Raw genomic sequence first — 26,361 nt, forward strand, 5'->3', positions numbered from 1 at the left:
GACCGGTCTGGGGGAGGAGGGGGTGAGTGACCGGTCTGGGAGGGAGAGGGGGTGAGTGACCGGTCTGGGGCTCTGGGATCGCTCTGAACGAACACTCTTTGTGAAGCTGATCTCCTGGTCAGTCAGTCCCTGCCTCTCTGGGAGGTGGGGAGTGACCGGTCTGGGGGAGGAGGGGGTGAGTGACCGGTCTGGGGGAGGAGGGGGTGAGTGACCGGTCTGGGGGAGGAGGGGGTGAGTGACCGGTCTGGGAGGGAGAGGGGGTGAGTGACCGGTCTGGGGCTCTGGGATCGCTCTGAACGAACACTCTTTGTGAAGCTGATCTCCTGGTCAGTCAGTCCCTGCCTCTCTGGGAGGTGGGGAGTGACCGGTCTAGGGGAGGAGGGGGTGAGTGACCGGTCTGGGGGAGGAGGGGGTGAGTGACCGGTCTGGGAGGGAGAGGGGGTGAGTGACCGGTCTGGGAGGGAGAGGGGGTGAGTGACCGGTCTGGGGCTCTGGGATCGCTCTGAACGAACACTCTTTGTGAAGCTGATCTCCTGGTCAGTCAGTCCCTGCCTCTCTGGGAGGTGGGGAGTGACCGGTCTAGGGGAGGAGGGGGTGAGTGACCGGTCTGGGGGAGGAAGGGGTGAGTGACCGGTCTGGGGGAGGGGGTGAGTGACCGGTCTGGGGGAGGAGGGGGTGAGTGACCGGTCTGGGGGAGGAGGGGGTGAGTGACCGGTCTGGGGGAGGAGGGGGTGAGTGACCGGTCTGGGAGGGAGAGGGGGTGAGTGACCGGTTTGGGGGAGGAGGGAGGGAGTGACTGGTCTGGGGGAGGAGGGGGTGAGTGACCGGTTTGGGGGAGGAGGGAGGGAGTGACCGGTCTAGGGGGTGTGAGAGAAGGGCCTGGTGGGTGGGGGGGATGAAGTGTGGCTGGAGATTGGGGCCTTTTTGGAACCAAACTGAATTTCTTCTCTCTCTCTTGTTCTCTCTTTCTCTCTCTCGTTCTCTCTCTCGTTTTCTCTTTCTCTCTCTCGTTTTCTCTTTCTCTCTCTCGTTCTCTTTCTCGCTCTCGTTTTCTCTTTCTCGCTCTCGTTTTCTTTCTCTTTCTCGTTCTTGTTTTCTCTTTCTCGTTCTTGTTTTCTCTTTCTCGTTCTCGTTTTCTCTTTCTCGCTCTCGCTCTCGTTCTCGTTTTCTCTTTCTCGTTCTCGTTTTCTCTTTCTCGTTCTCGTTTTCTCATTCTCGTTCTCGTTCTCGTTCTCGTTTTCTCGTTCTCGCTCTCGTTTTCTCGTTCTCGTTTTCTCTTTCTCGCTCTCGCTCTCTTTCTCGTTCTCGTTTTCTCGTTCTCGTTCTCGTTTTCTCGTTCTCGCTCTCGTTCTCGTTTTCTCGTTCTCGCTCTCGTTTTCTCATTCTCTCTCGTTCTCGTTTTCTCGTTCGTTCTCGCTCTCGTTTTCTCTTTCTCGCTCTCGTTTTCTCTTTCTCGCTCTCTTTCTCGCTCTCTTTCTCGTTCTCGCTCTCGTTCTCGTTTTCTCGTTCTCGCCCTCGTTCTCGTGTTCTCGTTCTCGCTCTCGTTCTCGTTTTCTCGTTCTCGGTCTCGTTCTCGTTTTCTCGTTCTCGCCCTCGTTCTCGTTTTCTCGTTCTCATACTCGTTTTCTCGGTCTCGCTCTCGTTTTCTCACTCTCGTTCTCGCTCTCGTTTTCTCATTCTCTCTCGTTCTCGTTCTCTCTCTCTCCTCTCTCTCTCCCTCCCGCTCTCAGGTATGACAACGAGTTTGCCTACAGCACCAGGGTCATTGACCTGGCTATCCACATCTCCACCAAGGAGTGAAGACTACAGACCAGCCTCGGGATACCTGCTGCATCTTAACACTGGCCACCACCCCTCCCTCTCCGCCCCCCCCTCCCTCTCCCTCCCTCCCCGAAATCCTCGTCCACAGCACTCAGCTGGCCATAACCTTCATGGCCACCGCCTGAACCCCTTCCCTCCCACCCAACCACCCCCTGACCCTCCCTGGAAAGCACAGTTCTGTCTTGTTTAGAGGAGGTGAGGAGACCCCTCATTAAATAAAACAAACACGATGTTTGAATCTTCTGCCTGTGTCCGTTTCCTTCAAAGGAGGGGTCCATAAACGTGGGAATGTCGGAGAGTTGGGGAGGGGGGGTGGGGTGGTGTTGGTGGGTAGAGGGGCTGATGATTAATCGAGGTAGAGGAACCTGGAAATCGGTTGCGGCAGGAGAGAGTGAATCGGTTATCGAGGGGGATAGGTAGGCAGGAAAGGAAGCTGCGAGGAGGCTACCGAGTGAGGCGGGGAAAGGGAGCTGCGGGGAGGCTACCGAGTGAGGCGGGGAAAGGAAGCTGCGGGGAAGCTACCGAGTGAGGCGGGGAAAGGAAGCTGCGGGGAGGCTACCGAGTGAGGCCGGGAAACGAAGCTGCGGGGAGGCTACCGAGTGAGGCCGGGAAACGAAGCTGCGGGGAGGCTACCGAGTGAGGCCGGGAAACGAAGCTGCGGGGAGGCTACCGAGTGAGGCCGGGAAACGAAGCTGCGGGGAGGCTACCGAGTGAGGCCGGGAAACGAAGCTGCGGGGAGGCTACCGAGTGAGGCAGAGAGGTGAGGTGAGAGGGCAAAGAAATGGCTGATGGAGTCCAACGTGGGAAATTGTGACATTGTTCAGTTTGGCAGGAATAAAAGAAGCTTGTTATCGAAATGGAGAGAGGTTGCAGGGCTCTGAGAAGCAGAGGGATCTGGGTGTCCTAGTGCATGAATCACAAAAGGTTAGTGTGCAGGTAGAGCACAGAAGTAGGAACCTTAATACCATCGTATTGCGAGGGGGAGTTGAATCTAAGAGTAGGGAGGTTATGCTTCAGTTGGACAGGGCATTAGTGGGACCACATCTGGGAGCACTGTGCACAGCACTGGTCTCCGAATTTAAGGAAAGAGGTAAACGTGTTAGAAGCAGGACAGAGGAGATTTACCAGACTAATACCAGGAATGGGGTGGGTTGTCTTATGGGGAAAGGTTGGACAGACTAGGCTTGTGTCCACTAGAGTTTAGGAGGGTGAGAAGCGACTGGATCGAAATATATAAAACCTGAGGGGTCTCGACAGGCTGGACGTGGGGAGGAGGCTTCATCTTGTGGAGGAATCTAGAACGAGGGGTCGCTGCTTAAAAATAAGGGGGCGTCCCTTTAAGAGAGAGGCGGGGAGAGATGTTCTCTCTCAGAGGGTCATGTCTCTTGGGAAGCTCTCTTCCGGAAAAGGTAGCCGGAAGGATTCGGGACTTACCTACTGGCCTGAGGTGAGATGTACAGGATTACACCTCCAACGATCAGGGGACCTACTAAGAACAATCGGTCTGGTCTCCAACTCTGCGATATTCCAAAGTGGTTCATTCCCGGCAAAACATCCCTACCCCGGCCTCACTGAGCCTCCAATCACAGGCTCCCCTTCCCCAGCTCACTGATCCACCAATCACAGCCTCCCATTTCCCTGCTCACTGATCGGCCAATCACAGCCACCCATTTCCCCCACCCTGCTCACTGATCCACCAATCACAGCCTCCCCTTTCCCTCTCCCTGCTCACTGATCCACCAATCACAGCCTCCCCTTTCCCTCTCCCTGCTCATTGATCCACAAATCACAGCCTCCCCTTTCCCCTCCCCCTGCTCATTGATCCACCAATCACAACCTCCCCTTTCCCTTTCCCTGCTCACTGATCCACCAATCAGAGCCTCCCCTTTCCCTTTCCGTGCTCACAGATTCACCAATCACAGCCTCCCCTTTCCCTCTCCCTCGAACTGATCCACCAATCACCGTCTCCTCTTTCCTTTTCCCTCGTCACTGATCCACCAATCACAGTCTCCCCTTTCCCTGCTCACTGATCCACCAATCACAGTCCCTCCTTTCTCTCTCCCTGCTCAATGATCCACCAATCATAACCTCCCCTTTCCCTCTCCCTTCTCACTGATCCACCAATCACAGCCTCCACTTTCCCTCTCCCTGCTCACTGATCAACCAATCACAGCTGCCACTTTCCTGTTCATTAATCCACCAATCACAGCCTCCCCTTTCCCTCTCCCTGCTCACTGATCCACCAATCAACACCTCCCCTTTCCCTCTCCCTGCTCACTGATCCACCAATCACAGTCTCCCCTTTCTCAATCCGTGCCCACTGATCCACCAATCACAGCCTCCCCTTTCCCTCTCCCTGCTCACTGATCTACCAATCACAACCTCCCCTTTCCCTCTCCCTGCTCACTGATCCACCAATCATAGCCTCCCCTTTCCCTCTCCCTGCTCACTGATCCACCAATCACAGTCTCCCCTTTCTCACTCCGTGCCCACTGATCCACCAATCACAGCCTCCCCTTTCCCTCTCCCTGCTCACTGATCTACCAATCACAACCTCCCCTTTCCCTCTCCCTGCTCACTGATCCACCAATCACAGCCTCCCCTTTCCCTCTCCCTGCTCACATGTCCACCAATCATAGCCTCCCCTTTCCCTCTCCCTGCTCACTGATCCACCAATCACAGCCTCCCCTTTCCCTGCTCACTGATCCACCAATCACAGCCTCCCCTTTCCCTCTCCCTGCTCACAGGTCCACCAATCATAGCCTCCCCTTTCCCTCTCCCTGCTCACTGATCCGCCAATCACAGCCTCCCCTTTCAATGCTCACTGATCCACCAATCAGAGCCTCCCCTGTCCCTCTCCCTGCTCACTGATCCACCAATCAGAGCATCCCCTTTCCCTCTCCCTGCTCACTGATCCACCAATCACAGCCTCCCCTTTCCCTCTCCCTGCTCACTGATCCACCAATCACAGCCTCCCCTTTCCCTCTCCCTGCTCACTGATCCACCAATCAACACCTCCCCTTTCCCTCTCCCTGCTCACTGATCCACCAATCTCAGTCTCCCCTTTCTCACTCCGTGCCCACTGATCCACCAATCACAGCCTCCCCTTTCCCTCTCCCTGCTCACTGATCCACCAATCAACACCTCCCCTTTCCCTCTCCCTGCTCACTGATCCACCAATCACAGCCTCCCCTTTCTCACTCCGTGCCCACTGATCCACCAATCACAGCCTCCCCTTTCCCTCTCCCTGCTCGCTGATCTACCAATCACAACCTCCCCTTTCCCTCTCCCTGCTCACTTATCCACCAATCATAGCCTCCCCTTTCCCTCTCCCTGCTCACTGATCCACCAATCACAGCCTCCCCTTTCCCTGCTCACTGATCCACCAATCACAGACTCCCCTTTCCCTGCTCACTGATCCACCAATCGCAGTCCCTCCTTTCCCTCTCCCTGCTCACTGATCCACCAATCACAGCCTCCCCTTTCCCTGCTCACTGATCCACCAATCACAGTCCCTCCTTTCCCTCTCCCTTCTCACTGATCCACCAATCACAGCCTCCACTTTCCCTCTCCCTGCTCACTCATCAACCAATCACAGCTGCCACTTTCCTGTTCATTAATCCACCAATCACAGCCTCCCGTTTCCCTCTCCCTCCTCACTGATCCACCAATCAACACCTCCCCTTTCCCTCTCCCTGCTCACTGATCCACCAATCACAGTCTCCCCTTTCTCACTCCGTGCCCATGATCCACCAATCACAGCCTCCCCTTTCCCTCTCCCTGCTCACTGATCTACCAATCACAACCTCCCCTTTCCCTCTCCCTGCTCACTGATCCACCAATCATAGCCTCCCCTTTCCCTCTCCCTGCTCACTGATCCACCAATCACAGCCTCCCCTTTCCCTATCCCTGCTCACGGGTCCACCAATCATAGCCTCCCCTTTCCCTCTCCCTGCTCACTGATCCACCAATCACAGCCTCCCCTTTCCCTATCCCTGCTCACGGGTCCACCAATCATAGCCTCCCCTTTCCCTCTCCCTGCTCACTGATCCACCAATCACAGCCTCCAATTTCCCTGCTCACTGATCCACCAATCACAGCCTCCCCTTTCCCTCTCCCTGCTCACTGATCCACCAATCACAGCCTCCCCTTTCCCTCTCCCTGCTCACTGATCCACCAATCACAGCCTCCCCTTTCCCTGCTCACTGATCCACCAATCACAGTCCCTCCTTCCCCTCTCCCTGCTCACTGATCCACCAATCATAGCCTCCCCTTTCCCGCTCCCTGCTCACTGATCCACCAATCACAGCCTCCCCTTTCCCTGCGCACTGATCCACCAATTGCAGTCCCTCCTTTCCCTCTCCCTGCTCACTGATCCACCAATCATAGCCTCCCCTTTCCCTGCTCACTGATCCACCAATCGCAGTCTCTCCCTTCTCACTGATCCACCAATCACAGCCTCCACTTTCCCTCTCCCTGCTCACTGATCCACCAATCACAGCCTCCCCTTAACCTCTCCCTGCTCACTGATCCACCAATCGCTGCCTCCCCTTTCCCTGCCCACTGATCCACCAATCACAGCCTCCCCTTTCCCTCTCCCTGCTCACTGATCCACCAATCACAGCGTCCTCTTTCCCTCTCGCTGCTCACTGATCCACCAATCACAGCCTCCCCTTTCCCACTCCCTGCTCACTGATCCACCAATCATAGCCTCCCCTTTCCCTCTCCCTGCTCACTGATCCACAAATTACAGCCTCCCCTTTCCCTCTCCCTGCTCACTGATCCACCAATCATAGCCTCCCCTTTCCCTCTCCCTGCTCACTGATCCACCAATCACAGCCTCCCCTTTCCCTATCCCTGCTCACGTGTCCACCAATCATAACCTCCCCTTTCCCTCTCCCTGCTCACTGATACACCAATCACAGCCTCCCCTTTCCCTCTCCCTCTCCCTGCTCACTGATCCACCAATCACAGCCTCCCCTTTCCCTATCCCTGCTCACTGATCCACCAATCACAGCCTCCCCTTTCCCTCTCCCTGCTCACTGATCCACCAATCATAGCCTCCCCTTTCACTGCTCACTGATCCACCAATCACAGCCTCCCCTTTCCCTGCTCACTGATCCACCAATCACAACCTCCCCTTTCCCTCTCCCTGCTCACTGATCCACCAATCACAGCCTCCCCTTTCCCTGCTCACTGATCCACCAATCACAACCTCCCCTTTCCCTCTCCCTGCTCACTGATCCACCAATCACAGTCTCCCCTTTCCCTCTCCCTGCTCACTGATCCACCAATCACAACCTCCCCTTTCCCTCTCCCTGCTCACTGATCCACCAATCATAGCCTCCCCTTTCCCTCTCCCTGCTCACTGATCCACCAATCATAGCCTCCCCTTTCCCACTCCCTGCTCACTGATCCACCATTCACAGCCTCCCCTTTCCCTGCTCACTGATCCACCAATCACAGCCTCCCCTTTCCCTGCTCACTGATCCACCAATCGCAGTCCCTCCTTTCCCTCTCCCTGCTCACTGATCCACCAATCACAGCCTCCCCTTTCCCTGCTCACTGATCCACCAATCGCAGTCCCTCCTTTCCCTCTCCCTGCTCAATGATCCACCAATCATAACCTCCCCTTTCCCTCTCCCTTCTCACTGATCCACCAATCACAGCCTCCACTTTCCCTCTCCCTGCTCACTCATCAACCAATCACAGCTGCCACTTTCCTGTTCATTAATCCACCAATCACAGCCTCCCCTTTCCCTCTCCCTCCTCACTGATCCACCAATCACAGCCTCCCCTTTCCCTCTCCCTGCTCACTGATCCACCAATCAACACCTCCCCTTTCCCTCTCCCTGCTCACTGATCCACCAATCACAGTCTCCCCTTTCTCACTCCGTGCCCATGATCCACCAATCACAGCCTCCCCTTTCCCTCTCCCTGCTCACTGATCCACCAATCATAGCCTCCCCTTTCCCTCTCCCTGCTCACTGATCCACCAATTACAGCCTCCCCTTTCCCTCTCCCTGCTCACTGATCCACCAATCATAGCCTCCCCTTTCCCTCTCCCTGCTCACTGATCCACCAATCACAGCCTCCCCTTTCCCTATCCCTGCTCACGTGTCCACCAATCATAACCTCCCCTTTCCCTCTCCCTGCTCACTGATCCACCAATCACAGCCTCCCCTTTCCCTCTCCCTCTCCCTGCTCACTGATCCACCAATCACAGCCTCCCCTTTCCCTGCTCACTGATCCACCAATCACAACCTCCCCTTTCCCTCTCCCTGCTCACTGATCCACCAATCACAGCCTCCCCTTTCCCTCTCCCTGCTCACTGATCCACCAATCACAGCCTCCCCTTTCCCTGCTCACTGATCCACCAATCACAGTCCCTCCTTCCCCTCTCCCTGCTCACTGATCCACCAATCACAGCCTCCCCTTTCCCGCTCCCTGCTCACTGATCCACCAATCACAGCCTCCCCTTTCCCTGCTCACTGATCCACCAATCATAGCCTCCCCTTTCCCTCTCCCTGCTCACTGATCCACCAATCAGAGCCTCCCCTTTCCCTGCTCACTGATCCAACAATCACAGCCTCCCCTTTCCCTGCTCACTGATCCACCAATCGCAGTCCCCCCTTTCCCTCTCCCTGCTCACTGATCCACCAATCACAGCCTCCCCTTTCCCTGCTCACTGATCCACCAATCGCTGTCCCTCCTTTCCCTCTCCCTGCTCAATGATCCACCAATCATAACCTCCCCTTTCCCTCTCCCTTCTCACTGATCCACCAATCACAGCCTCCACTTTCCCTCTCCCTGCTCACTGATCAACCAATCACAGCTGCCCCTTTCCTGTTCATTAATCCACCAATCACAGCCTCCCCTTTCCCTCTCCCTCCTCACTGATCCACCAATCATAGCCTCCCCTTTCCCTCTCCCTTCTCACTGATACACCAATCACAGCTTCCCTTTGCCTGCTCACTGAACGACCAATCACAGCCTCCCCTTACCCTCTCCCTGCTCACTGATCCACCAATCGCTGCCTCCCCTTTCCCTGCCCACTGATCCACCAATCACAGCCTCCCCTTTCCCTCTCCCTGCTCACTGATCCACCAATCACAGCGTCCCCTTTCCCTCTCCCTGCCCACTGATCCACCAATCACAGCCTCCCCTTTCCCACTCCCTGCTCACTGATCCACCAATCACAGCCTCCCCTTTCCCTCTCCCTGCTCACTGATCCACCAATCACAGCCTCCCCTTTCCCTATCCCTGCTCACGTGTCCACCAATCATAACCTCCCCTTTCCCTCTCCCTGCTCACTGATCCACCAATCACAGCCTCCCCTTTCCCTCTCCCTCTCCCTGCTCACTGATCCACCAATCACAGCCTCCCCTTTCCCTGCTCACTGATCCACCAATCACAACCTCCCCTTTCCCTCTCCCTGCTCACTGATCCACCAATCACAGCCTCCCCTTTCCCTCTCCCTGCTCACTGATCCACCAATCACAGCCTCCGCTTTCCCTGCTCACTGATCCACCAATCACAGTCTCCCCTTTCCCTCTCCCTGCTCACTGATCCACCAATCACAACCTCCCCTTTCCCTCTCCCTGCTCACTGATCCACCAATCATAGCCTCCCCTTTCCCTCTCCCTGCTCACTGATCTACCAATCACAACCTCCCCTTTCCCTATCCCTGCTCACTGATCCACCAATCACAGCCTCCCCTTTCCCTCTCCCTGCTCACTGATCCACCAATCACAGCCTCCCCTTTCCCTGCTCACTGATCCACCAATCACAGTCCCTCCTTCCCCTCTCCCTGCTCACTGATCCACCATTCACAGCCTCCCCTTTCCCGCTCCCTGCTCACTGATCCACCAATCACAGCCTCCCCTTTCCCTGCTCACTGATGCACCAATCACAGCCTCCCCTTTCCCTGCTCACTGATCTACCAATCACAACCTCCCCTTTCCCTCTCCCTGCTCACTGATCCACCAATCATAGCCTCCCCTTTCCCTCACCCTGCTCACTGATCCACCAATCACAGCCTCCCCTTTCCCTGCTCACTGATCCACCAATCACAGCCTCCCCTTTCCCTGCTCACTGATCCACCAATCGCAGTCCCCCCTTTCCCTCTCCCTGCTCACTGATCCACCAATCACAGCCTCCCCTTTCCCTGCTCACTGATCCACCAATCGCAGTCCCTCCTTTCCCTCTCCCTGCTCAATGATCCACCAATCATAACCTCCCCTTTCCCTCTCCCTTCTCACTGATCCACCAATCACAGCCTCCACTTTCCCTCTCCCTGCTCACTGATCAACCAATCACAGCTGCCCCTTTCCTGTTCATTAATCCACCAATCACAGCCTCCCCTTTCCCTCTCCCTCCTCACTGATCCACCAATCATAGCCTCCCCTTTCCCTCTCCCTTCTCACTGATACACCAATCACAGCTTCCCTTTGCCTGCTCACTGAATGACCAATCACAGCCTCCCCTTTCTCTCTCCCTGCTCACTGATCCACCAATCACAGCCTCCACTTACCCTCTCGCTGCTCACTGATCCACCAATCGCTGCCTCCCCTTTCCCTGCCCACTGATCCACCAATCACAGCCTCCCCTTTCCCTCTCCCTGCTCACTGATCTACCAATCACAGCGTCCTCTTTCCCTCTCGCTGCTCACTGATCCACCAATCACAGCCTCCCCTTTCCCACTCCCTGCTCACTGATCCACCAATCATAGCCTCCCCTTTCCCTCTCCCTGCTCACTGATCCACCAATTACAGCCTCCCCTTTCCCTCTCCCTGCTCACTGATCCACCAATCATAGCCTCCCCTTTCCCTCTCCCTGCTCACTGATCCACCAATCACAGCCTCCCCTTTCCCTATCCCTGCTCACGGGTCCACCAATCATAGCCTCCCCTTTCCCTCTCCCTTCTCACTGATCCACCAATCACAGCCTCCACTTTCCCTCTCCCTGCTCACTGATCAACCAATCACAGCTGCCCCTTTCCTGTTCATTAATCCACCAATCACAGCCTCCCCTTTCCCTCTCCCTCCTCACTGATCCACCAATCATAGCCTCCCCTTTCCCTCTCCCTTCTCACTGATACACCAATCACAGCTTCCCTTTGCCTGCTCACTGAATGACCAATCACAGCCTCCCCTTTCTCTCTCCCTGCTCACTGATCCACCAATCACAGCCTCCACTTACCCTCTCGCTGCTCACTGATCCACCAATCGCTGCCTCCCCTTTCCCTGCCCACTGATCCACCAATCACAGCCTCCCCTTTCCCTCTCCCTGCTCACTGATCTACCAATCACAGCGTCCTCTTTCCCTCTCGCTGCTCACTGATCCACCAATCACAGCCTCCCCTTTCCCACTCCCTGCTCACTGATCCACCAATCATAGCCTCCCCTTTCCCTCTCCCTGCTCACTGATCCACCAATTACAGCCTCCCCTTTCCCTCTCCCTGCTCACTGATCCACCAATCATAGCCTCCCCTTTCCCTCTCCCTGCTCACTGATCCACCAATCACAGCCTCCCCTTTCCCTATCCCTGCTCACGGGTCCACCAATCATAGCCTCCCCTTTCCCTCTCCCTGCTCACTGATCCACCAATCACAGCCTCCCCTTTCCCTGCTCACTGATCCACCAATCACAGCCTCCCCTTTCCCTCTCCCTGCTCACTGATCCACCAATCACAGCCTCCCCTTTCCCTGCTCACTGATCCACCAATCACAGCCTCCCCTTTCCCTCTCCCTGCTCACTGATCCACCAATCACAGTCTCCCCTTTCCCTCTCCCTGCTCACTGATCCACCAATCAGAGCCTCCCCTTTCCCGCTCCCTGCTCACTGATCCACCAATCACAGCCTCCCCTTTCCCCTTCCCTGCTCACTGATCCACCAATCACAGCCTCCCCTTTCCCTGCTCACTGATCCACCAATCACAGTCCCTCCTTCCCCTCTCCCTGCTCACTGATCCACCAATCACAGCCTCCCCTTTCCCTCTCCCTGCTCACTGATCCACCAATCACAGCCTCCCCTTTCCCTCTCCCAGCTCACTGATCCACCAATCAGAGCCTCCCCTTTCCCTCTCCCTGCTCACTGATCCACCAATCATAACCGCCCCTTTCCCTCTCCCTGCTCACTGATCCACCAATCACAGTCCCTCCTTCCCCTCTCCCTGCTCACTGATCCGCCAATCACAGCCTCCCCTTTCCCTCTCCCTGCTCACGGATCCACCAATCACAGCATCCCCTTTCCCTCTCTCTGCTCACTGATCCACCAATCACACCCTCCCCTTTCCCTCTCCCTGCTCACTGATACACCAATCACAGCCTCCCCTTTCCCTCTCCCTGCTCACTAATCCACCAATCATACTGTCCCCTTTCCCTCTGTTGCTCACTGATCCACCAATCACACCCTCCCCTTTCCCTCTCCCTGCTCACTGATCCACCAATCACAGCCTCCCCTTTCCCTGCTCACTGATCCACCAATCACAGCCTCCCCTTTCCCTGCTCACTGATCCACCAATCACAGCCTCCCCTTTCCCTGCTTACTGATCCACCAATCACAGCCTCCCCTTGCCCTGCTGACTGATCCACCAATAAACAGCCTCCCCTTTCCCTGCTCACTGATCAACCAAGAACAGCCTCCCATTTCCCTCTCCCAGCTCGCTGAACCACCAATCAGAGCAGCCCCCTCGCTGCCGACCGCAGTTCCTAATGGATCCCCCGATCACCCGAGATCAGCGCCTCTCCTCCATTGCTCTCGAGCGTCTCTCCTCCTCCGACATCATTTTGTTCTCTCGAAGGCCGAGCTTCGGCTGACGTCTTGGTTAAATGACCCGCGAGGTCTGTAGCGGATCCCTCACGATCCCCCTGGGAGATACTCGGCTCTGAGCGGTGCGATCTGAGAGTGGGTGCGAAGCGGAGAGAGTCGATTCGGTCCTTCCAAGTCCCGACGGTGATCTCTGGAGGTTACAGAGATAGGGAGGGTTGTCGGGGCTGGAGCAGGTTACAGAGATAGGGAGGGGTGTAGGGGCTGGAGGAGGTTACAGAGATAGGGAGGGGTGTAGGGGCTGGAGGAGGTTACAGAGATAGGGAGGGGTGTAGGGGCTGGAGGAGGTTACAGAGATAGGGAGGGGTTTAGGGGCTGGAGGAGGTTACAGCGATAGGGAGGGGTGTAAGGGCAGGAGAAGGTTACAGAGATAGGGAGGTTTGTAGGGGCTGGAGGAGTTTACAGCGATAGGGAGGGGTGTAAGGGCAGGACGAGGTTACAGAGATAGGGTGGGGTGTAGGGGTTGGAGGAGTTTACAGAGATAGGGAGGGTTGTAGGGGCTGGAGGAGGTTACAGAGATAGGGAGGGGTGTAGGGGTTGGAGCAGGTTACAGAGATAGGGAGGGGTGTAGGGGCTGGAGGAGGTTACAGAGATCGGGAGACGTGTAGGGGCTGGAGGAGGTTACAGAGATAGGGAGGGTTGTAGGGGGCTGGAGGAGGTTACAGAGGTTGGGAGGGGTGTAGGGGTTGGAGGAGGTTACAGAAATAAGGAGGGGTGTAGGGGCTGGAGGTTGTTACAGAGATAGGGAGGGGTGTAGGGGCTGGAGGAGGTTACAGAGATAGGGAGGGCTGTAGGGGCTGGAGGAGGTTACATAGATAGGGAGGGGTGTAGGGGCTGGAGGAGGTTACAGAGATAGGGAGGATTGTTGGGGCTGGAGGAGATTACAGAGATAGGGAGGGATGTAGCACCTATAGGAGGTTAGAGATAGGGATTGGTGTGAGGGCTGGAGGAGGTTACAGAGATAGGGAGGGGAGTAGGGGCTGGAGGAGGTTACAGAGATAGGGAGGATTGTTGGGGCTGGAGGAGATTACAGAGATAGGGAGGGATGTAGCACCTATAGGAGGTTAGAGATAGGGATTGGTGTGAGGGCTGGAGGAGGTTACAGAGATAGGGAGGGGAGTAGTGGCTGGAGGAGGTTACAGAGATAGGGAGGGGTGAAGGGGCTGGAGGAGGTTACAGAGATAGGGAGGGGTGTAGGGGCTGGCGGAGGTTACAGAGATAGGGAGGGGTGTAGTGGCTGGAGGAGGTTACAGAGATAGGGAGGGGTGTACGGGCTGGAGGAGGTTACAGAGATAGGGAGGGGTGTAGAGGCTGGAGGAGGTTACAGAGATAGGGTCGGTTGTAGGAGCTGGAGGAGGTTACAGAGATAGGGAGGGGTGCAGGGAATGGAGGAGGTTACAGAGATAGGGAGGGTTGTAGGGGCTGGAGGAGGTTACAGAGATAGGGGTGTAGGGGTGGAGAAGTTTGCAGAGATAGGGAGAGGTGTAGGGGCTGTTTGAGGTTACAGAGATAGGGAGGGGTGTAAGGTCTGGAGGAGGTTACAAAGATAGGGAGGGTTGTAGCGGCTGGAGGAGGTTACGGAGATAGGGATGGGTTTAGGGACTGGAGGAATTTACACAGATTGGGAGGGGTGTAGGTGTTGAGGAGGTTACAGAGATAGGGATGGGTTTGGTGGGGGTGGAGGAAGTTAAAGAGATAGTTAGTGGTGTATAGACTGGAGGAGGTTACAGAGATAGAGAGGGGTTTAGGGTCTGGAGGAGGTTACAGAGATAGGGAGTGGTGTAGGGGCTGGAGGAGGTTACAGAGATAGGGAGGGGTGTAGGGGCTGGAAGAGTTTCCAGAGCGAGGGAGGGATGTAGGGGCTGGAGGAGGTTACAGATATAGGTAGGGGTGGAGGTGCTGGAGGATGTTACAGAGATAGGGAGGGGTGTAGGTGCTGGAGGACTTTACAGAGATAGGGAGGGATGTAGGGGCTGGAGGAGGTTACAGAGATAGGGAGGGGTGTAGGGGCTGGAGGAGGTTATGGAGATAGGGAGTGGTGTAGGTGCTGGAGGAGGTAACAGAGATAAGGAGGGGTGTAGGGGCTGGAGGAGGTTACAGAGATAAGGAGGGGTGTAGGGGCTGTAGGAGTGTTACAGAGATAGGGAGGGGTGTAGGGGCTGGAGGAGGTTACAGAGATAGGGAAGGTTGTAGGGCTGGAGGAGGTTTCAGAGATAGGGAAGGTTGTAGGGGTTGGAGGTGGTTACAGAGATAGGGATGGTTGTAGGGGCTGGAGGAGGTTACAGAGATAGTGAGGGTTGTAGGGCTGGAGGACGTTACAGAGATTGGTTGGGGTGTAGGGGCTGGAGGAGGTTACAGAGATAGGGAGGGGTGTAGGGGCTGGAGGAGTTTACAGAGATAGGGAGGGTTGTAGGGGCTGGAGGAGGTTACAGAGATAGGTTGGGGTGTAGGGGCTGGAGGAGGAAACAGAGATAGGGAGGGGTGTAGGTGCTGAAGGAGGTTACAGAGATAGGGAGGGGTGTAGGGGGTGGAGGAGTTTACAGAGATAGGGAGGGTTGTAGTGGCTGGAGGAGGTTACAGAGATAGGATGGGGTGTCGGGGCTGGAGGAGGAAACAGAGATAGGGAGGGGTGTAGGGGTTGAAGGAGGTTACAGAGATAGGGAGGGGTTTATGGGGTGGAGGAGGTTACAGAGATAGGGAGGGGTGTAGGGGCTGTAGGAGGTTATAGAGATAGGGAGGGGTGTAGGGGCTGGAGGAGGTTACACAGATAGGGATGGTTGTAGGGCTGGAGGAGGTTTCAGAGATAAGGAGGAGTGTAGGGGGAGGGAGGAGGTTACAGAGATAGAGAGGGGTCTAGACGCTGGAGGAGTTTACAGAGATAGGGAGGGGTGTAGGGGATTGAGGTGGTTACAAAGATAGGGAGGATTGTAGGGGCTGGAGGAGGTTACAGAGATAGGGAGGTTTGTAGAGGCTGGAGTAGGTTACAGAGATAGGGAGGGTTGTAGGGGCTGGAGGAGGTTACAGGGATATTGAGGGTTGTAGTGCTGGAGGAGGTTACAGTGATTGGTTGGGGTGTAGGGGCTGGAGGAGGTTAAAGAGGTAGGGAGGGGTGTAGGGGCTGGAGGAGGCTACAGAGATAGGGAGGGTTGTAGGGCTGGAGGAGGTTACAGAGATAGGAAGTGTTGTAGGGGCTGGAGGAGGGTTACAGAGATAGGGAGGGTTTTAGGCGCAGGAGGAGGTTAAAGAGATAGGGAGTGGTGTAGATGCTGGAGGAGGTTACAGAGGTAGGGAGGTGTGTAGGGGCTGGAGGAGGGTACAGAGATAGGGAGGGGTATATGGGCTGGAGGACTTTACTGAGAAAGGGAGGGGTGTAGGGGCTGGAGGAATTTACAGATATAGGGAGGGGTACATGGGCTGGAGGGCTTTACAGAGACAGGGAGGGGTGTAGGGGCTGGAGGAGGTTACAGAGATAGGGAGGTGTGTAGGGGATGTAGGATGTTACAGAGATAAGGAGGTGTGTAGGGGCTGGAGGAGGTTACAGAGATATGTAGGGGTGTAGGGGTTGGAGGAGGTTACAGAGATAGGGAGGGGTGTAGGGACTGCAGGTGTTTACACAGATAGGGAGGGGTGTAGCGGCTGGAGGAGGTTACAGAGTTAGGGAGGGGTGTAGGGGCTTGAAGTGGTTACAAAGATAGGGAGGGTTGTAGGGGTGGAGGTCGTTACAAAGATAGGTAGGGTTGTAGGGGCTGGAGGTGGTTACAGAGATAGGGAGGTTTGTAGGGGCTGGAATAGGTTACAGAGATAGGGAGGGCTGTAGGGCTGGAGGAGGTTACAGAGATAGGGAGGGGTGTAAGGGCTGGAGGAGGTTACAGAGATAGGGAGGGGTGTAGGGGTTGGAGGAGGTTACAGAGATAGGGAGGGGTGTAGGGGCTGGAGGAGTTTACAGAGATAGGGAGGGTTGTAGGGGCTGGAGGAGGTTACAGAGATAGGGAGGGGTGTAGGGGTTGGAGGAGGTTACAGAGATAGGGAGGGGTGTAGGGGTTGGAGGAGGTTACAGAGATAGGGTGGGGTGTAGGGGTTGGAGGAGTTTACAGAGATAGGGAGGGTTGTAGGGGCTGGAGGAGGTTACAGAGATAGGGAGGGGTGTAAGGGCTGGAGGAGGTTACAGAGATAGGGAGGGGTGTAAGGGCTGGAGGAGGTTACAGAGATAGGGAGGGTTGTAGGGGCTGGAGGAGGTTACGGAGATAGGGAGGGGTGTAAGGTCTGGAGGAGGTTACAGAGATAGGGAGGGTTGTAGCGGCTGGAGGAGGTTACGGAGATAGGGAGGGGTGTAGGGGCTGGAGGAGGTTACAGAGATAGGGAGGGCTGTAGGGGCGGGAGGAGGTTACAGAGATAGGGAGGGGTTTAGGTGCTGGAAGAGGTTACAGAGATAGGAAGGGATGTAGGGGCTGGAGGAGGTTACAGAGATAGGGAGGGGTGTAAGGGCTGGAGGAGGTTACAGAGATAGGGAGGGGTGTAGGTGCTGGAAGAGGTAACAGAGATAGGGAGGGGTGTAGGGGCTGGAGGAGGTTACAGAGATAGGGAGGGGTGTAGGGGCTGGAGGAATGTTACAGAGATAGGGAGGGGTGTAGGAGCTGGAGGACGTTACAGAGATAGGGAGGGGTGTAGGGGCTGGAGGAGTGTTACAGAGATAAGGAGGGGTGTAGGGGCCGGAGGAGGTTACAGAGATAGGGATGGTTGTAGGGCTGGAGGAGGTTTCAGAGATAGGGAGGGTTGTAGGGGCTGGAGGTGGTTACAGAGATAGGGAGGGTTGTAGGGGCTGGAGGAGGTTACAGAGATAGTGAGGGTTGTAGGGCTGGAGGACGTTAAAGAGATTGGTTGGGGTGTAGGGGCTGGAGGAGGTTACAGAGATAGGGAGGGGTGTAGGGGCTGGAGGAGTTTACAGAGATAGGGAGGGCTGTAGGGGCTGGAGGAGGTTACAGAGATAGGGAGGGGAGTAGGGGCTGGAGGATTTTACAGAGATAGGCTGGGCTGTAGGGGCTGGAGGAGGAAACAGAGATAGGGAGGGGTGTAGGTGCTGAAGGAGGTTACAGAGATAGGGAGGGGTGTAGGGGGTGGAGGAGGTTACAGAGATAGGCTGGGGTGTAGGGGCTGGAGGAGGTTATGGAGATAGGGAGGGGTGTAGGGGCTGGAGGAGGTTACAGATATAGGGAGGGGTGTAGGGGCTGGAGGAGGTTACAGGGATAGGGAGGGGTGTAGGAGGTGGGAGGAGGTTACAGAGATAGGGAGGGTTGTAGGGGCTGGAGGAGGGTACAGAGATAGGGATGGTTGTAGGGCTGGAGGAGGTTTCAGAGATAGGGAGGGGTGTAGGGGGTGGGAGGAGGTTACAGAGATAGGGAGGGTTGTAGGGGCTGGAGGAGGTTACAGAGATAGGGAGGGGTATAAGGGCTGGAGGAGGTTACAGAGATAGGGAGGGGTGTAGGGGCTGGAGAAGGTTACAGAGATAGGGAGGGATGTAGGGGCTGGAGAAGGTTACAGAGATAGGGAGGGATGTAGGGGCTGGAGGAGGTTACAGAGATAGGGAGGGGTGTAGGGGCTGGAGGAGGTTACAGAGATAGGGAGGGGTGTAGGGGCTGGAGGAGGTTACAGAGATAGGGAGGGGTGTAGGTGCTGGAGGAGGTTACAGAGATAGGCTGGGGTGTAGGGGCTGGAGGAGGTCACAGAGATAGGGAGGGGTGTAGGGGCTGGAGGAGGTTACAGAGATAGGGAGGGGTGTAGGGGCAGGAGGAGTTAACAGAGATAGTGAAGGGTGTAGGGGCTGGAGGAGGTTACAGATATAGGGAGGGTTGTAGTGGCTGGAGGAGGTTACAGAGATAGGGATGGGTGTAGGAGCTTGAGGTGGTTACAAAGATAGGGAGGATTGTCTGGGCTGGAGGTGGTTACAGAGATAGGGAGGGGTGTAGGGGCTGGTGTAGGTTACAGAGATAGGGAGGGGTGTAGGGGCTGGAGGAAGTTACAGAGATAGGGAGGGTTTTAGGGGCTGGAGGAGGTTAAAGAGATAGGGAGTGGTGTAGATGCTGGAGGAGGTTTCAGAGGTAGGGAGGTGTGTAGGGGCTGGAGGAGGGTACAGAGATAGGGAGGGGTGTAGGGGTTGAAGGAGTTTACAGATATAGGGAGGGGTATATGGGCTGGAGGACTTTACAGAGATAGGGAGGGGTGTCTGGCCTGGAGGAGGTTACAGATATAGGGATGGGTTTAGGGTCTGCAGGAGTTTACACAGATAGGGAGAGGTGTAGGGGCTGGAGGAGGTTACAGAGTTAGGGAGGTTTTTAGGGGCTGAAGGAGGATACAGTGATAGGGATGGTTGTAGGGGCTTGAGGTGGTTACAAAGATAGGGAGGATTGTAGCGGTAGAGGTCGTAACAAAGATAGGTAAGGTTGAAGGGGCTGGAGGTTGTTACAGAGATAGGGAGGGGTGTAGGGGCTGGATGAGGTTACAGAGATAGAGGGAGCTGTGGGGACTGGAGGAGGTTACAGCGATAGGCTGGGGTGTAGGATCTGGAGGAGGTTACAGAGATAGGGAGGGGTGTAGTGGATGGAGGAGCATACAGAGATAGGGAGGTTTGTAGGGCTTGGAGTAGGTTCAGAGATAGGGAGGGTTGTAGGGGCTTGAGGAGGTTTCAGAGATAGGGAGGGTTTTTGGGGGCTGGAGGAGGTTACAGAGATAGTAATGGGTGTAGGAGCTGGAGGAGATTAAGAGATAGGGAGGGGTCTAGGGGCTGGAGGAGTTTACAGAGATAGTGAGGGTTGTAGGGGCTGGAGCAGATTACAGAGATAGGGCGGGGTGTAGGGGCTGGAGGAGGTTACAGATATAGGGAGGGGTGTAGGGGATGGAGGAGGTTACAGATATAGGGAGGGTTGTATGTGCTGGAGGAGGTTACAGAGATAGGGAGGTTTGTTGGGACTCGAGGAGTTTACACAGAAAGGGTGGGGTGTAGGGGCTTGTGGAGGTTACAGAGATAGGGAGGGCTGTAGGGGCTGGAGGAGGTTACAGAGATAGGGAGGGGTGTAGGGGCTGGAGGAGGTTACAGAGATAGGGAGGGGCGTAGGGGCTGGAGGAGGTTACAGTGATAGGGAGGTGTGTAGGGGCTGGAGGAGGTTACAGAGATAAGGTGGGTGTAGGAGCTGGAGGAGGTTACAGAGATAGGGAGGGTGTAGGGGCTGGAGGAGGTTACAGAGATAGGGAGGGGTGTAGGGGCTGGAGGAGGTTACAGAGATAAGGGGTTTGTAGGAGCTGGAGGAGGTTACAGAGATAGGGAGGGGTTTAGGATTGGTAAAGGTAACAGAGATAGTGAGGTGTTGAGGCGGATGGAGGAGCCTAAAGAGATAGGGAGGGTTGAAGCGGCTGCTTGAGGTTACTGAGATAGGAATGTGGGTCGGTGTTGAGGAGGTTACAGAAGTAGGCATGTTATAGGGGCTGGAGGACGTAGCAGAGATGGGGAGGGTTATGGGGCTGGAGAATGTTACAGAGATAGGGATGGGTGTAGGGGCTGGAGGAGGTTACAGAGATAGGGAGGGGTGTAGGGTCTGGAGGAGGTTACAGAGTTAGGGAGGTTTGTAGGGGCTGGAGGAGGTTACAGAGATAGGGAGGGTTGTAGGGGCTGGAGGAGGTTGCTGAGATAGGGAGAGGTGTTGGGCTGGGAGGAGGTAACAGACATAGGGAGGGGTGTAGGATCTGGAGGAGGCTAAAGAGATATGGAGGGTTGTAGTGGCTGGAGGAGGTTACAGAGATAGGGAAAGGTGTTGGGGCTGGAGGAGTTTATAGAGATAGGGAGGGGTGTAGGGGCTGGAGGAGGTTTCAGAGATAGGGAGGGAAGTAGGGGCTGGAGGAGGTTAAAGAGATACGGAGGGCTGCAGGGTTTAAGGAGATTACAGAGATAGGGAGGGGTGCAGGGGATGGGGGAGGTTACAGAGATAGGGAGGGGTCTAGGGGCTGCAGGAGGTTACAGGGATAGGGAGGTGTGTAGGGCCTGGAGGAGGTTACAGAGATAGTGAGGGGTGTAGGGGCTGGAGGAGGTTACAGAGATAGGGAGGGGTGTAGGGGCTGGATGAGGTTACAGAGATATGCAGGTGTGTTGGGCCTGGAGGAGGTTACAGAGATAGGGAGGGGTGTAGGGGCTGGAGGAGGTTACAGAGATAGGCACGGGTGTAGGGTCTGGAGGAGGTTACAGAGATACGGAGGGGTGCAGGGTTTAAGGAGGTTACAGAGATAGGGAGGTGTGCAGGGGATGGAGGAGGTTACAGAGATAGGGAGGTGTGTAGGGGCTGGAGGAGGTTACAGACATAGGGAGGGGTGTACGGTGCTGGAGGAGGTTACAGAGATAGGGAGGGGTGTAGAGGCTGGAGGAGGTTACAGAGATAGGGAGGGGTGTAGGGGTTGGAGGAGGTTACAGATAGTGAGGGGTGTTGGGGGCTGGAGGAGGTTACAGAGATAGGGAGGGGTATAGGGGATGGAGGAGGTTACAGAGATAGGGAGGGGTGCAGGGGATGGAGGAGGTTACAGAGATAGGGAGGTGTGTAGGGGCTGGAGGAGGTTACAGACATAGGGAGGGGTGTACGGTGCTGGAGGAGGTTACAGAGATAGGGAGGGGTGTAGAGGCTGGAGGAGTTTACAGAGATAGGGAGGGGTGTAGGGGCTGGAAGAGGTTACAGAGATAGGGAGGGGTGTAGGGGTTGGAGGAGGTTACAGATAGTGAGGGGTGTTGGGGGCTGGAGGAGGTTACAGAGATAGGGAGGGGTATATGGGCTGGAGGAGGTTACAGAGATAGGGAGGGGTGTAGGGGCTGGAGGAGTTACAGAGATTGGGAGGGGTGTAGAGGCTGGAGGAGGTTACAAAGTTGGGGTGTGTGTAGGGGCTGGAGGAGATTACAGAGATAGGGATTGGTGTAGGGGCTGGAGGAGGTTATGGAGATAGGGAGGGGTGTAGGGGCTGGAGGAGGTTACAGATATAGGGAGGGGTGTAGGGGCTGGAGGAGGTTACATGGATAGGGAGGGGTGTAGGAGGTGGGAGGAGGTTACAGAGATAGGGAGGGTTGTAGGGGCTGGAGGAGGGTACAGAGATAGGGATGGTTGTAGGGCTGGAGGAGGTTTCAGAGATAGGGAGGGGTGTAGGGGTTGGGAGGAGGTTACAGAGATAGGGAGGGTTGTAGGGGCTGGAGGAGGTTACAGAGATAGGGAGGGGTGAAGGTGCTGTAGCGGTTACCGAGATAGGAGTTGTGTAGGGGCTGGAGGAGGTTGCAGAGATAGGGAGGGGTGTAGGGGCTGGAGGAGGTTGCAGAGATAGGGAGGGCTGTAGGGGAAGGAGGAGGTTACAGAGATAGGGAGGGGCTTTTGGGCTGGAGGAGGTTACAGAGATAGGGAGGGCTTTAGGGCCTGGAGGTGGTTACAGAGATAGGGAGGTTTGTTGAGGCTGGAGGAGGTTACAGAGATAGGGAGGGTGTAGGGGCTGGAGGAGGTTACAGAGATAAGGAGGGTTGTAGGGGCTGGAGAAGTTTACCGAGATAGGAAGGTTTTTTATGGCTGGAGGAGGTTACAGCGATAGGGAGGGATGTAGGGGCTGGAGGAGGTTACAGAGATAGGGAGGGGTTTAGGGGCTGGAGGAGGTTACAGAGATAGGGAGGTGTGTAGGGCCTGGAGGAGGTTACAGAGAAAGTGAGTGTTTTAGTGCCTGGAGGAGGTTACAGAGATAGGGAGCTGTGGGGTCTGGAGGAGGTTACAGAGATAGGGAGGGGTGTAGGGGCTGGAGGAGTTTACACAGATAGGGAGGGGTGTAGGGGCTGGAGGAGGTTACAGCGATAGGGAGGGGTGTAGGGACTGGAGGAGGTTACAGCGATAGGGAGGGTTGTAGGGGCTGGAGGAGGTTACAGAGATAGGGAGGTGTGTAGGGGCTGGAGGAGTTTACTGAGAAAGGGAGTGTGGTTGGGGCTGGAGGAGGTTACAGCGATAGGGAGGTATGTAGGGGCTTGAGGAGGTTACAGAGATAGGGAGGGGTTAAGGTGCTGGTGGAGCTTACAGAGAAAGATTGTGCTTTAGGGGCTGGAGGAGGTTACAGAGATAGGGAGGGGTGTAGGGGCTGGAGGAGGTTACAGAGATAGGGAGGGGTGTAGGGGATGGAGGAGCATACATAGATAGGGAGGGTTGTAGGGCTTGGAGTAGGTTCAGAGATAGGGAGGGTTGTCGGGGCTGGAGGAGGTTACAGAGATAGGGATTGGTGTAGTGGCTGGAGGAGTTTACAGAGATAGGGAGGGTTTTTGGGGGCTGGAGGAGGATACTGAGATAGGGAGGGGTGTAGGAGCTGGAGGAGGTTACAGAGATAGGGAGGGGTGTAGGGGCTGGAGTTGGTTACAGAGATAAGGAGGTGTGTAGGGCTAGAGGAGGTTACTGCGAAGGGGGCGCTGCACGGGCTGGAGGAGGTTGGAGAGATAGGGAGGTGTGTCGGGTCGGGAGGAGGTTACAGAGATAGGGAGGGGTGTAGGGCCTGGAGGAGGTTACAGAGATAGGGAGGGGTGTAGGGGCTGGAGGAGGTAACAGAGATAGGGAGGTTTGTAGTCACTCGAGGAGTTTACAGAGATAGGGTGGTGTGTACTTGCTGGAGGAGGTTACAGAGACAGGGAGGGTTGTAGGGGCTGGAGGAGGTTACAGTGAAAGGGAGGGGTGTAGGGGCTGGAGGAGGTTACAGAGATAGGGAGGGTTGTAGGGGCTGGAGGAGGTTACAGAGAAAGGGATGGGTGTAGGGGCTGGAGGAGGTTACAGATATAGGGAGGGGTGTAGGGGCTGGAGGAGGTTACAGAGATAGGGAGGGGTGTAGGGGCTGGAGGAAGGTTACAGAGATAGGGAGGGTTGTAGGGGTTGGAGGAGGTTACAGATAGGGAGGGGTGTAGGGGCTGGAGGAGTTACAGAGATTGGGAGGGGTGTAGAGGCTGGAGGAGGTTACAAAGTTGGGGTGTGTGTAGGGGCTGGAGGAGATTACAGAGATTGCGATTGGTGTAGGGGCTGGAGGAGGTTACGGAGATAAGGAGGGGTGTAGGAGCTGGAGGAAGGTTACAGAGATAGGGAGGTGTGTAGGGACTGGAGGAAGTTACAGAGATAGAGAGGGTTGTAGGGGCTGGAGGAGTTTACAGAGATAAGGAGGCATGCAGGGACTGGAGGAGGTTACAGAGATAGGGAGGTGTTTAGGGGCTGGAGGAGGTTACAGAGATAGGGAGAGTTGTAGGGGCTGGAGGATGTTACAGAGAAAGTGAGTGTTTTAGTGCCTGGATGAGGTTACAGAGATAGAGGGAGCAGTGGGGTCTGGAGGAGGTTACAGCGATAGGGAGGTGTGTAGGGACTGGAGGAGGTTACAGCGATAGGGAGGGTTGTAGGGGCTGGAGGAGGTTACAGAGATAGGGAGAGTTGTAGGGGCTGGAGGAGGTTACAGAGATAGGGAGGGTTGTAGTGTCTGGAGGAGGTTAAAGAGATAGGAGGGTTATAGGGGCTGGAGGAGGTTACAGTGATAGGGAGGGGTGTAGGGCTGGAGGAGGTTGCAGAGATAGGGAGGGGTATACGGGCTGGAGGAGGTTGCAGAGATAGGGAGGGGTGTAGGGGCTGGAGGAGGTTGCAGAGATAGGGAGGGGTGTAGGGGCAGGAGGAGGTTACAGAGATAGGGAGGGGGTTTTGGGCTGGAGGAGGTTACAGAGATAGGGAGGGGTGTAGGGCTGGCGGAGGTTACAGTGATAGGGAGGGGTGTGGGGGCTGGAGGAGGTTACAGAGATAGGGAGGTTTGTAGGGGCTGGAGGAGGTTACAGAGATAGGGAGGGTGTAGGGGCTGGAGGAGGTTACAGAGATAGGGAGGTATGTAGGGGCTTGAGGAGGATACAGAGATAGGGAGGGGTGTAGGGGCTGGAGGAGGTTACAGATATAGGGAGGGGTGTAGGGGCTGGAGGAGGTTACAGAGATAGGGAGGGGTGTAGGGGATGGAGGAGCATACATAGATAGGGAGGGTTGTAGCGCTTGGAGTAGGTTCAGAGATAGGGAGGGTTGTAGGGGCTGGAGGAGGTTACAGAGATAGGGAGGGTTTTTGGGGGCTGGAGGAGGAAACTGATATAGGGAGGGGTGTAGGAGCTGGAGGAGGTTACAGCGAAGGGGGCGCTGCAGGGGCTGGAGGAGGTTGGAGAGATAGGGAGGTGTGTCAGGTCAGGAGGAGGTTACAGAGATAGGGAGGGGTGTAGGGGCTGGAAGAGGTTACAGAGATAGGGAGGGGTGTAGGGGCTGGAGGAGGTAACAGAGATGGGGAGGTTTGTAGGCACTCGAGGAGTTTACAGAGATAGGGTGGTGTGTAGTTGCTGGAGGAGGTTACAGAGACAGGGAGGGTTGTAGGGGCTGGAGGAGGTTACAGAGATAGGGAGGGGTGTAGGGGCTGGAGGAGGTTAAAGAGATACGGAGGGCTGCAGGGTTTAAGGAGATTACAGAGATAGGGAGGGGTGCAGAGGATGGGGGAGGTTACAGAGATAGGGAGGGGTGTAGGGGCTGCAGGAGGTTACAGGGATAGGGAGGTGTGTAGGGCCTGGAGGAGGTTACAGAGATAGGGAGGGGTGTAGGGGCTGGAGGAGGTTACAGAGATAGGGAGGGGTGTAGGGGCTGGAGGAGTTTACAGAGATAGGGAGGGGTGTAGGGGCTGGAGGAGGTTACAGAGATAGGGAGGGGTGTAGGGGCTGGATGAGGTTACAGAGATATGCAGGTGTGTAGGGCCTGGAGGAGGTTACAGAGATAGGGAGGGGTGTAGGGGCTGGAGGCGTTTACAGCGATAGGCTGGGGTGTAGGGGCTGGAGGAGGTTACAGAGATAGGGAGGGGTGTAGGGGCTGGAGGAGGTTACAGGGATAGGGATGGGTGTAGGGGCTGGAGGAGGTTACAGCGATAGGCTGGGGTGTAGGGGCTGGAGGAGGTTACAGAGATAGGTAGGGTTGTAGGGGCTGGAGGAGGTTACAGAGATAGGGAGGGGTGTAGGGGCTAGAGGACTTTACAGAGAAAGGGAGTGTTGTATGGTCTGGAGGAGATTACAGAGATAAGGAGGTGTGTAGGGGCTGGAGGAGGTTACAGAGATAGGGAGGGGTGTAGGGTCTGGAGGAGTTTACAGAGATAGGGAGGTTTGTAGGGGCTGGAGGAGGTTACAGAGATAGGGAGGGGTGCAGGGCTTGGAGGAGGTTACAGAGATAGGGAGGGGTGTAGGGGCTGGAGAAGGTTACAGAGATAGGGAGGGGTGTAGTGGCTGGAGGAGGTTACAGAGATAGGAAGGGGTGTAGGAGCTGGAGGAATTTATAAAGATAGGGAGGGGTGTAGGGGCTGGAGGAATTTATAAAGATAGGGAGGGTTGTAAGGGCTGGAGGAGGTTACAGAGATAGGGAGGGGTGTAGGGGCTGGAGGAGGTTACAGAGATAGTGAGGGGTGTAGGGGTTGGAGGAGGTTGCAGTGATAAGGAGTGTTTAGGTGCTGCAGGAGGTTAGAGTGACATGGAGGGTTTAGTGTCTGGAGGACGTTGCAGAGATAGCTATTGTTGTAGGGGCTGGAGAGGGTTACAGAGATAGGGAGGGGTGTAGGGGCTGGAGGAGGTAACAGAGATAGGGAGGCGTGTAGGGGCTGGAGGAAGTTACAGAGATAGGGATGGGTGTAGGGGCTG

General features: G+C 55.9%; 1 protein-coding gene across 1 annotated transcript in view; it reads left to right on the forward strand.

The window, feature by feature from the left end:
• The window catches only part of LOC121275014 (glyceraldehyde-3-phosphate dehydrogenase), a 14,029-nt gene extending 11,965 nt beyond the window's left edge, over positions 1–2,064 (forward strand). The window contains exon 9 of the mRNA XM_041182407.1: positions 1,731–2,064. Within this exon, the coding sequence (XP_041038341.1) occupies positions 1,731–1,800 (70 nt within the window). The 3' untranslated portion in view covers positions 1,801–2,064. The remainder of the gene's footprint in view (positions 1–1,730) is intronic.
• Positions 2,065–26,361: the final 24,297 nt, after the last annotated feature.

This window comes from Carcharodon carcharias, assembly GCF_017639515.1.
Source record: "Carcharodon carcharias isolate sCarCar2 chromosome 40 unlocalized genomic scaffold, sCarCar2.pri SUPER_40_unloc_1, whole genome shotgun sequence".
Lineage (NCBI taxonomy): Eukaryota > Metazoa > Chordata > Chondrichthyes > Lamniformes > Lamnidae > Carcharodon > Carcharodon carcharias.